At 51.0% G+C, this 11,380-nt stretch overlaps 1 protein-coding gene across 4 annotated transcripts in view; it reads left to right on the top strand.

Annotated features, from left to right (window-relative positions):
* The window catches only part of ANP32A (acidic nuclear phosphoprotein 32 family member A), a 37,879-nt gene extending 30,184 nt beyond the window's left edge, over positions 1-7,695 (top strand). The window contains exons 2-7 of one of the 4 annotated variants that reach the window (XM_021693776.1): positions 373-522; positions 695-817; positions 2,737-2,935; positions 4,123-4,220; positions 6,131-6,194; positions 6,462-7,695. In XM_021693776.1, coding sequence (XP_021549451.1) covers positions 373-522; positions 695-817; positions 2,737-2,935; positions 4,123-4,220; positions 6,131-6,194; positions 6,462-6,523 — 696 coding nt within the window. In that variant the 3' untranslated portion in view covers positions 6,524-7,695. Of the gene's footprint in view, positions 1-372; positions 523-694; positions 818-2,736; positions 2,936-4,122; positions 4,221-6,130; positions 6,195-6,461 lie in introns of those variants that run through there. The other 3 variants (XM_044917818.1, XM_021693777.2, XM_021693778.2) reach the window with 3 other exon arrangements.
* The last annotated feature ends 3,685 nt before the right edge of the window (positions 7,696-11,380 follow it).

The following is an 11,380-nucleotide window of genomic DNA, read 5'->3' as shown; positions in this document are numbered from 1 at the left end:
AGGATCGTGACCTGAGCCGAAGGCAGTCGCTCAACCGACTGAGCCACTCAGGCGCCCTTGTGGCAGCTTATTTTTTAATGGGAGTTTCGGAGGGGGGTGTGGCAGTGGGGCGGGAAGGAGAGCCCCAGGGATTGTTGAGTGTGTCATCTGCGGTCTGGCCCAGGCTCCTGGAGGGGGTGTGTTCCCCCCGCAGCCCTCCCTGCCCTCGGTCCGGCTAAGGGTGGGAAGCCCGGGGTGGGTGTTGGCGGTGCCCTGCTCCTGGAGAGGCGAGCAGCTGGTGCCATCAGACCCTGAAGGGCCTGTCCCCCGTCCTCCCGCCCCAGCCTCCGCCCCCAGTCCGCACCTCCGTTCACACGAGCCTTCCCTTTGCAGGTGAAAGAGCTCGTCCTGGACAACTGCCGGTCGATCGAAGGCAAAATCGAAGGCCTCACAGATGAATTTGAGGAACTGGAGTTCTTAAGTACAATCAACGTAGGCCTCACCTCAGTCGCAAACTTACCAAAGTTAAACAAACTTAAGAAGGTAACTAGGGTGTAGGAGTCTGTGCGGGCAGCGGGGAGGGGGTCGTTGGTCTGTGCTCGGGGGGCGCGTGCGCCGACTTGCCACTCGCCTGTCTGCCGAGGCCCGGGCGCTCTGGGCCCCCGGCCTTCGTTTTAAGAGCTCTTTCTGCTTTTCCCCTCCCTGCCCTGTTTAGCTTGAACTAAGCGATAACAGAATCTCAGGGGGCCTGGAAGTATTGGCAGAAAAGTGTCCGAACCTCACACATCTAAATTTAAGTGGCAACAAAATTAAAGACCTCAGCACAATAGAGCCACTGGTGAGTCATTTCGGTCCTTCCCTCTTCACAGGGCGGGAGGTGGGAGGGCTTGGTATCAGGGAATACTACTTCTACCTTTGCAGAGTGTTGTTTTCTCTTTTCTGTTTTTGTTTTTTTTTTTCCGCTTCTCTTACTTCATTTGACTCTCGTTATGGGCCATGAGGTAGAGTCAGAGCTAGTTTCTGCTTGGTCCATAGATAAATGGAAGCCTCGAGATATTCAATGGCTTGAGCAAGGTCACACAGCCCGAGTGGGCAGTCGGGGGCAGGGGTGGGGTCCAACCCTCGCCTCAATGCTTCTCTTTGTACAGTTTCTGCTCAGCTTTGGGAACCCAAGCTGTCATTTCTTAGAGCATGGTTCCGTGTCCCTTATTGGGGAGGGAGGAGCCATCCGGGAATTCAGCTGCCCCTGGAGTTGGCCACTTGTTTTTTTCTTGGCCGGCTGGCCTGAGGCTGGAACCTCCGAATGGTGGGATAGCCCCCTGGATGGCACGGAATGGTATGGGATGAGAGCCTCAATGCTGGCCTTGCTCTCCTAAGAGGCACAGAGAGTGACTGACCCCTAGTCTCCAGTCCTTTGTGTGATGGTGACCGGGACCCCCTCTCCATACAGCTGAACACACCCCACACTTCATGGAGTTACTAGCCAAAAGGGGGCAAGTCCTGGTCAGACAACAGTTTCTGCATTACCTGGATCTGAAGGATTGTGTTCCCCTGATTTCAGCTGTGTCAATAATAGCGTTCTTGAAATAGAGAAATACTATCGCGTTAACTGTAAACGTACACATAAGAACCCTCCCACAAGCCATGCACCTTAGAATCAAGGGAAGATAAAGTGAGGATATTTTGCCAACTTTGCCACATTTCCCTTGCCTAGGTTTATAGAGGAGAGGTTGGAGCATCCCCCAGTTTGGGTTTGTAGGTTCTTGTCCACAAAGCGCCCCTCGCTCCCTCTGGACGCTCGAGGGGCGGGTTGATGGGCCAGGGCAGCAGAAGCAGAAGCTGGCCCTTCTTCATTAAGCTCAGACTAATCCCGTCTGTGGCATGGAGTCAGCCACAAGATATGCTTCCCATAGATAGACCTTCTTTTCAGGTCTTCCGCCGACCTCCTAGAGCAAAGCAAAACTATTTTGATCTACCTGGAAGCCTTGATTTCATGATTTCATAGGAAAATCTTTGAAGTTCTGTATATGTGTATTTTGGGAGACAGGTATGGAGACCAAGTGTGTGTGTATATAAATCATTGTGATGCGGTTACCATTAAAGGTCAGACCTAGACACATGCACACCCTGTTCTCCCTGCACAGACCACATGTGTTTTTGTAGCTTCTCCTTGGTGACCAGTGTGATTGATGCACTGGGCTCCCCTCTGCGGGATGGGAGGGTGCTGGGCTCACCCACCCAGACCACAGCCCAGACGCCCTCCCTGCCCTGGACCTGCTGAGAATGACTTCTCGCTCCTGAGATCTTGGGAGCAGCGGAACTAGTAATCTCTTCTGCCTTTTCAGTGTTGTGAGGATAAACTGAGTTACTACCAACCGTGCTGTGTTATGGCCGTCCTCCTCACCATCAGTACAGATAGGCTTGGTTAGTTCGTGCAGCCTTTCCCGTTCCCCTCTGGCTCCCCAGTCCCAGGGGCAGCAGCAAAGCTCTCGGCTGGAGCCCCAGGGGAGCCCCAGCTTAATTTGAAGCCAGTCACTGATAGGGCCAAAGCTGTACTTGCAGACTAACTCTGTTGCCATTAGATGAGGCTTAAAAGGCCCTAGAGTCCATCCTCCGTTTCCCAGGTGAGGGAACCGAGGCCCACCCACCAGGGATGGGGCAGAGCAAAGCCGTTTCTTCCACCTGTTTCCCGGCGTTGTTCGCCCCCTCCCGTCTCCCACAGATCGCTCACTGTTGACTTCATCTTTCCACTTGCAGAAAAAGTTAGAAAACCTCAAGAGCTTAGACCTTTTCAATTGTGAGGTAACCAACCTGAACGACTACCGAGAAAACGTGTTCAAGCTCCTCCCGCAGCTCACGTATCTCGATGGCTACGACCGGGACGACAAGGAGGCCCCTGACTCGGATGCCGAGGGCTACGTGGAGGGCCTGGATGACGATGAGGAGGATGAGGATGGTGGGTGTGGGGATGGGGGGCAGGGGCGGGCTGGGTGGTCTCCTCTTCCCACAGCTGCAGAGGGGAGGGGCTGCTTTGTTAACCGCGGTCCCTGATCATTCTCACTCAACGGGGGCTCCCCAACTGCATGGTAACTCCTTAAAAGCATCTAACTGAACCCTCCCATCAGGTTTTTCCTCTTTTTCCAGAGGTCCCCCAGGATGAGGTCCTACAGTGTCTCTGTAGTATGACCCTGGACTCAATCCCGCCCCCTGCGGTGGGGAAGGTGGGGTGTGACCTGAGGGTCCCATTCATGTGGGTCTCCAGTAGTGGAGAGGAGGAGGGCTTGAGCTGGAGTGGGTGTGGAGCCCCCTGGTGGCTGCAGACCACAGGATCACAGGACCTGCGGGGTGTGGGAGCAGGAGCCCCCCCGGGGCGGGGGCCTGGGGGGTGGAAGAGGCTTGCAGGCGGCGTGCTGGGCACCCTGGTAGTGCAGTGAGGATGAGGGTGAGCCGGCAAGGCCTACAGGGAGGAAGGAAGGAAGAAAAGAAAGGGCCACCTCCTGCTGTCCCCTTCCCGTGTGCCAACAGAGTGCGGCTTCCCTGCAAGTCTTTATGGCCACGGTCACGGTGAGAATGGAGGTATTTGGCCCATTAATTCAGACACAGGATTTTTTTGTCTTTCCTTGTTAGGTTGGAGTGTTTTGCAAGATACACATGCGTTCGCCCTAGTTTGTCCCATCTTGGGGTACAACAGGAAAGGCCCAGGACTGGCATCCTGAGCCCAGGTTTCTAGGCCCACCTCTGTGGCTAAGTTGATGTGTGACCTTGAACAAGTCACTTCCCTCAAGGACTCAGATTTTCACCTTTAAAGCCAGGAGTTTGGCTAGATGCTCTTTCCAAGGGAATCAACGTCTTGGCTTTTGTAAGCCCTGTGACTTGTTCCTTTGATCCAGCAATTTCTCTGTGGTCTCAGCCTCCACACGGGATCTCTGTTTTTATAAAACTTGGGAGGAGGGCTTGTCTTTTGGATTACTTTCAGATGTGTTGAGTCACCTTGGAGCGTCTAGGCTATGGGCCCGGGTGGGTGTGAGCGGGTCCTGGGCCCCCCCGAAGACTGTACCACCTGCCAGGCCCACAAGCCTGGGTTTGTGCCGTGAGGGAGGCCAGCTCACCACCAGTTCCCTTGTCCCCATTTCTGCGGCACAGAGGAAGAGTATGACGAAGATGCTCAGGTAGTGGAAGATGAGGAGGATGAAGAGGAAGAGGAGGAAGGAGAAGAGGAGGATGTGAGTGGAGAAGAGGAGGTAAGGGGCTGGGCAGCACAGGGGCACTATCTCGGGGGTGGGGGGTCCCCCTTACTTGCTGCCTTTTCGCATTCATATGTTAATTCAGATATTTACTGAGCACTTGGAGTCATTTGAGGGAAAACCAAAGACTGCTTTGAACCAGTGGGTAGTAGGATAAGACACTTCCGGGCGCCACATCAGAGTGAACAGTGCCTAGGGTCCCTAGCACATGTGGCAATAATGCTATTATCCTGACACCCTGGCTTGCTCCCAGTTTCTTAACAAGGCCTCTGCGTGTCTGTGAGGGTTAATACAGCACAGTCTGGGGGGCGGGGGGTGCAGCCCTGGACAAGTTCCTTAACCTTTCTGAACCTATTTCTTCCTCTGTAAAATAGGTATTGTTTTGCATCTGGGTTGTTAATAGGGATCAACTCAGTGAATTCTTAAGAGAATATAATGATTTGTAAGTAATAATTTGAGGACAGTGTTTGACCACCTACTATTTTAGGCTTCTACACCCTTCAAGGTTCTTGGCTCTGTGTGCTAGGTTTTGTGTTTGGATGTTCGGAGTCTCTCTGTAGCAGTCATGTCCATGACTTGTTCGGAATTCTAAGTCAGCTCTTCCTAATTACAAAAGTTAGACCTGGAGAGGCTTGAAGTGACAACAGCATGGACAGGTACCTGCCTTCCCCCGATTTCCTGTCTCTATCCGTTGAGAGTGCAGACACCTGCCTGCCACACAGACCCACTTGGGCAGGATCTCCGGGCCACCCCACGCTTGGGAGAGTCGGGTCAAGGCGAACAGAAAAAAGCCAGTGCGATCAGCCTGGTTCCTGTCTCATTCAGCTGCTGGGTTTCCCTTCTCCCTAGGTGTGGGCCACTAGGCTCAGCTCTAAAAAATATCGCGAGTATTTTAAAAATAAAGACTTAGAAAAACAGGGGTCCCTTCCAGGACAGGGTGGTAGGGCTGGTTGGCTAATGGATTTTTTGTCTTGCACTTACTGTCACGGGAGCCACAGTGTGCAGGGCTTTTTTGTTTTTTGTTTTCTTGCCTTTTTTTTTTTTTTTTTTTTGGTAATCTCATTGACCATCTGCAGAGTTCCAGCTTCCAGTGAAGGAGAGCTTATACACAGACCAAAAAAAAAAGTCTTAGCAAACAGACTGATTAAAGAACTATTTGGTGACATTATAAAAGGATATTTCCCTTGGCAAGAAGAAGTCTGTCACCAAGTTCTTTTTAAACAACGGGTTGCCTGATGCTTTAGGAACAGTGTTCGGCGTGCAGAGTTTCAACTAGCATGGGACTTCAGGAACAGCATAAAGTGGCGGTCCTGTGTTGAGAATGAATTCACACACCTTGCTGAATCTCAAGGAGCTGGGAATAATGTCCTCAGGGGGCCTTTATCCTCCCTTCCAAGGGATCCAAGTGTGCAAAGTGGTAGACAGACTGGGTATGGACTTGCCCACAAGAATCTGGATTTGCTAAAACTGGGGTCTTCCCTTGAAGCCAGAGCTATTTTGAAACCAAATGGAAGGCTGGCTGGCTTCTCATGACAGAGTCGGCTTGGGGAGCTTTTTCTCCGGAGAGCACGCACACGAGAAAGCTTGCCTGAGTTACAGGGACTTCAGCTCAGAAATTCTGAGCCTGGGTTCGAACCCAACAGCCCCCTGACATCGTTGGCAGACACTGTGTGTGATGCGGGTATTTTCTGGAGAAGGGGTTCGAGGCTTTCTCAGACTCTTAATGGGATCCTTGATGCAAAGGAACCTCTGCTTTGGATCCATTCTGAGGTGGCAGGTTCTTGTGGGGCTCTGAGAGGCTGGGGCGGCCCCCACTTTTTTGATCCTGCTGTCTCGGGAAGTGGCTTCCTCAGCATGTCCCTGGGCGGGAGGCATCCCTAATGGCTGGTGTCCATCTTCTCTCCTAGGAGGATGAAGAGGGTTATAACGACGGGGAAGTGGACGATGAGGAAGATGAAGAAGATGGTGGTGGTATGGCAGCATTTTTACTCTCAGCTGGTAGTGGCCCTGGTCCCCTCGGTTGGCAGTAGACCGCACAGGCCCCGGGGACCCGACCGAGGGCAGAACACGCCCATCCGAGGCCCCCAGGGCCTCCCTGGCTTTGCAGACCCCCTGTCTCAGATGTGCCAGAGGTGGCAAAGCTTCCCAGACCTGTGGTCCCCTGGTTTCCCAGCAGGTGGGTTGAGTTAGAAGCAGGATCAATGTTTTAACCTCAGTGCCTTTTCCTTACTCTTCCAGAAGAAGAAAGGGGTCAGAAGCGAAAACGAGAACCTGAAGATGAGGGAGAAGACGATGACTAAGTGGAATAACCTATTTTGAAAAATTCCTATTGTGATTTGACTGTTTTTACCCATACCCCCCCCTGAAATCCCGCCCCCCGAAACTTATTTTTTTCTGATTGTAACGTTGCTGTGGGAACGAGAGGGGAAAAGTGTCCTGGGGGTTGTGGGGGGAGGGAGGGCGGGAGGGAGCGGAATAAAGTACTATTTTTACTGCCACTCTTTATTTTTTTCCCCTCCTTTTTCTTTGTGTCTGGTTTTGTCCCTGTAAACGCGATAGCTGAGTTACACACCAAGTGAGCGTTTGTTCCTCACTCTCAGAGAGGACGGTTTGGAGGGCTCTTACATTTCCTGGCATATCCCGAGTCTCTCGAATTGGTTGGAAGGTCATGGCTGGCCTCCACTTGGTTTCTCAAAAGCCCCAGAGGGGCTGAGCACCAGCCCAGGTCTTACCTCTTGTTCGGGTTCCTGTGATTCCTGCATTTCTTGGGCCTGCTAGAGGCACTCAACGCCCTGATGTGTAAATAGCAACGTAAAGGCGTATTTTTGGCACTGGTTGGGGGACAATCCCCGTCTCTCATTTCTTTCCTCCTTCACAGATGGTGGTGGGCTTTGCTCTCCGAAGAAGACTCTGATGTCACTCTTCAGAGCTATGAGCCAGAGAGCTGGAAACAGCAGGCTTAGGAGTTAGGAGTAAAATGGAGTTGGTAATTCTAATGAAAAGAGAAGAAGCAAACCCTCAAACGTCAACCTCTTTAAAAGATTTAAAAAACAAAACAAACAAACAAACAAAACTGTCCTATCTTGTTCTATAAAATACTAGAGCGCTTTGTTTTACGAAATGACAAGAGAATCCCTCCACGTGTACTTCTGTGCTGAGACCATTTTTACAGACCTGAGTGCAGGAGACGCTGCTGCATGTCGGCTGGGTTTGTTTTTCATACGCCCGAGCACGGAAAAACTAACGCAAAATTGTATTTTCTTACCTAGTGGAAATCTGAAATGACTGCAAATTCCTAGTGAATGTACAGGTTTGCTTTCATGTCCCTCTTCTGGATTGCTTTAGAAGTGACGTGTGATTTCCTAGCCCGTGTTTCATCTGTATAAAAGAACATCTGCACCAGTTTCTCTCCTCCCCCCTCAGAAGAGCCAAACTTTTGAGTTTTATGTCTGTTTGTCATTGATAAATTTCAATAAATCTTTTTATACAATTTTTTTGGGGGTGGCTTCTTTGAGTCCAGCAGGGCCATCAGTCTTTCTAAGATGCCTTCCAGATAAGCTTCTAGCTGATGGGGTGGGGGGAGGGAAGCTTAGCATTGGTTATCTGATAAAATAGCTTCTTTTCAGGGCAGGTAACCTGATGCTCAGTTTTGGAAGCTTTGGGTCTCAAAGCAAGGCTCGGTGGTGTGCTGTCTTCGTTGAAAGCTTCGTTGTCAGCATAAAAACCTAAAAAGTTGTAAAGATAGAAAAAGTTACTCAAACACCAGAACAATCACTAAAAATTTTGTTAGGCCAACTTTGGGACCTTATTTTGAATTCTCTTTCACAGTTTTGTTGAGACTCTGCAGAAAGAATATGTGCTTGAAGATCTCAGGAATGTATAAAACAAACTTACTCCTTTTTGACTTACCATGATTATGGTAATTTCTCTTAACTCGGAAGAGTTTAAAAGCATGTATCTTCAATGGCGATGTAGCAGTCCATTAACTGTTCTGACTTGCTGAATGCTAACCACATGGTTAGACAAACATTTGGGTTATTTCCCACTTCTCACTACAGTGGGTGTTCTGTTGTTAGACATTTTGTGCATTTTTTAGTACAAATGCTTAAAAGTAGGGTCATTGAACCCAAAGTTGACATTTCTAAGGATTACGTGCAAGGTTCTGTGTTTTCCAGAAGGTTTATACCCATGTACTGTGGTAGTGAGTGCATATACACATACGTTCATTCTCAGCCCTACAGCCTTGAACCCCACAGTGAGGGCTAGTTCTGTGCAGTTCCCGCAGAATGAGGTGCTTCTTGGGGAGAGACTGAGGCACCCCATCTCCCGGGTGGTGCCCTGGTACCTGCTCTCCTTTTCTTTGGCACAAACCTCCTCTGGCTCCAGGTGTAGGATGAGGAGAAGGCCTCCCAGAGCTAGGTGCTGTGCTGCACACGGGTGGTGAGGATGAACCAGGGGGGCATGCTCTTGCCTCCCAGGGCCGGGGAAAGAACATAGGAATGGGGTGAAATCGAGAGACACTCGGACCCGGCCCTGGGTTTTCTGGCCCTGACTCCCTCCGTGGAGACTTTAGGGGTTAGCTGACTCACATAGAGATCTGGACATAAATGCTACAGAATGTAAGGAAAAATGGATGGTGATGAACAGGTTAGTGCTGATGGGATTAAGGGAAGAACAAGCTATCTGTATCGATCATACCAAGCATTCACATCAACCCTCGAGGAAAAGGGTTTACTGTGCCCATTTTACAGATGACGGAAACTGAGGTCAAGTGACGGGAGGGTAAGAAGCGATGGAGCCAGCATGAAACCCGGTCTGTTGGGGCTATTTCCATTTCACTGAACTGAGTCATGAATGGCAAGAAAGAAGAGGAAGCTCAGCCCAAGGGGGAGGCAGTAAAAGCCTATCTGTCCAACTGGCTGTGTGCCTGGTACCAGGCTTTATTTGCAGCATCTCGTTCATCTTACTGAATCCTCACAGCCACCCTAGGTAAACGCCATTCTTGTTCTACAGGTGGCTCAGAGGGATCGCCCGAGGTCATGCAGCCAGAAAAGCAGTGGCACCAGTAATAAGCCAGGGGGTGTGGTCCCAGAGCCAGGCCTCCTTCCTTACACCCGGGTGCCAACAGCCTCCTCCCCCTCGCCCTGCTGGGGGCAGAGCTTTCCCTGCTGAGTGCTAGCAAATACCATAGCATGGACCCTTGGGAGGGAAGGACCCTTAGAAATCACCCGGTCATCAATGGTCCCATTGGATCGAAGAGGAAACCAAAACCAGGGGGGCATGAGTGATGTGCCCAAGGTCACATTGCAAGGCAGTGGCAGAGCCCAGCCTGGAACGCAGGACCCCCGTTCCTGGGTGGCTGCCCCATATCCACAGCGGCCCTGTGGTTGCAGGGAGGCCGGCTACTGTGGGAAGTGGGATAGCGTCTCCCAGGAAGAACACAGCCAAGCCTTCGGCCGACAGGATGTAGCGAGCGCCACCGCACATCACGTGTTCCGTGTGGCTTTGGAGTGCATCCTATGTTTTTAAAGATCCGCAGGGGGTTTGGCTTCCCCATCGTGTCTGCCGTTGATCATCCCTGGAATCTGTGCACATTTCCTGATGCAGAACCAGTCCCTGGAAAGAGAGTAATGATGATGATGATTCTAGATTATGAGCTACTCTGTGTCGTGTGCTTTATATCCATTGCCTCCCTTAATCCTCACATAGATCTCATAGAATCAAAGTTCAAAGAGAAGACAACTAGCCTGGCTAGTCAGTGGCAGTTAAGCCTCAAACTTACGTCCTGACACGACAGACCTTGTTCTTATCCACTATGTTAAAATGAGCCAGGCATGAGGGAAGGGGGGGATGAGCAGTTCCGTTTTTCTCATTTGCTGACTTGCAAAGGCTGTTTTTATCCTTGTTCAGAAACTCATTGTTCATGGTTGGAAGGATTCCCACAGTGGGTCCCTAATAAGCAGCTTTGCACAATGGTGGCCCTGAGTCCCTGGACCAACCCTTAGACTGGCCCCTGTGGCAGGCTGGGCCCTGGCGTGAGTGAGCAGGGCCAAGGAGAGGGAGGGAGGTGGTGGCACGGAGGAGGGCAGGTCAGGCCGAATCAGGCAGGCCATGAGTGTATCAGCAGGGAAGAAACGAGAAAGACTCCAATCTGATGGGATATGCGTAGCCTGCTGACTGACGGTGACAGGAAGCTGATGCAGGGGACATCTGTGGACTTGGGTCTGGCAACAACAATCTGGGGTCCCCCAGAGGGACTCACGTGGATATGGGACCACTCATTCCCATTCCTGAGGTTCAAGTGGGACTACCCTCTCTGGTTCCCGGGATGACCCAGTCCTGGCCAATCAGTGTATTCTGAACTTAGACCATAGTGACTGGTACAAGGAAGGGCCTGAAACCCAAGCTGGTTAAATGAAGCTTGGTCCCTGGAATTTGGAAAATGAGAAACTTCCTGTTGGGGCTTTGGGGCTGGGAGGTCAGAGGCCTGGAGTTGTGGAGGCACACACATCCCTTGGAGAGAGCCTCTGGATCATTCCATTTCAGCCTGGAAAAGTCCTGACCACTACGACGGAGTGAAGACACCAACATATATTTAAAACTTGTCTGCTGGACATTGAACGTCATTTTGCTTGTTTCTCATCTGGTAGAGTCATTCTTATCCGCATTTCAAAGACTGAACACATATAAATGCTCGATAAATATTAGCTACTTAGTGCCAGATGCAACAATAAATGCCTTCTAGAAATCTGGCTGGTGTTTTCCTGAATGTCCCTGATAAGAACCCCTGGGGTTTGTCAGACGGCCAGCCTCACCCACTGGGGATTCTGGTTCAGTAGCTCTGGATCGAGGCCTGGGAATGTGTGTGTTAACAAGTACCCAGAGGATTCTCATCACTGGGGACATTTGGGAAGTGCTCCGTCAAACTCAGTACCCATGCTGGCCCAGTGAGGAAGGGGTGGCCATGCTGAGTTAAAGCTGAGAAAGTGAGGCTCGAGAGCGAGATTAAGTAACCCGCCAAGCTGCCACAAGCCGGTGACAGAACTGGGATTCGAACCCGGGTCGCCACGACTTTCACACTTGTTACAGAAAGAGGATGATACTAACTACTGTGTAGCTCACAGGTTGTGAGGCGAAGGGAAAGATGGGAAAGAATG

The sequence above is a fragment of the Neomonachus schauinslandi genome, chromosome 9 (genome assembly GCF_002201575.2).
Source record: "Neomonachus schauinslandi chromosome 9, ASM220157v2, whole genome shotgun sequence".
Classification (NCBI taxonomy): domain Eukaryota; kingdom Metazoa; phylum Chordata; class Mammalia; order Carnivora; family Phocidae; genus Neomonachus; species Neomonachus schauinslandi.
This window is presented reverse-complemented; position numbering and strand designations above follow the sequence as displayed.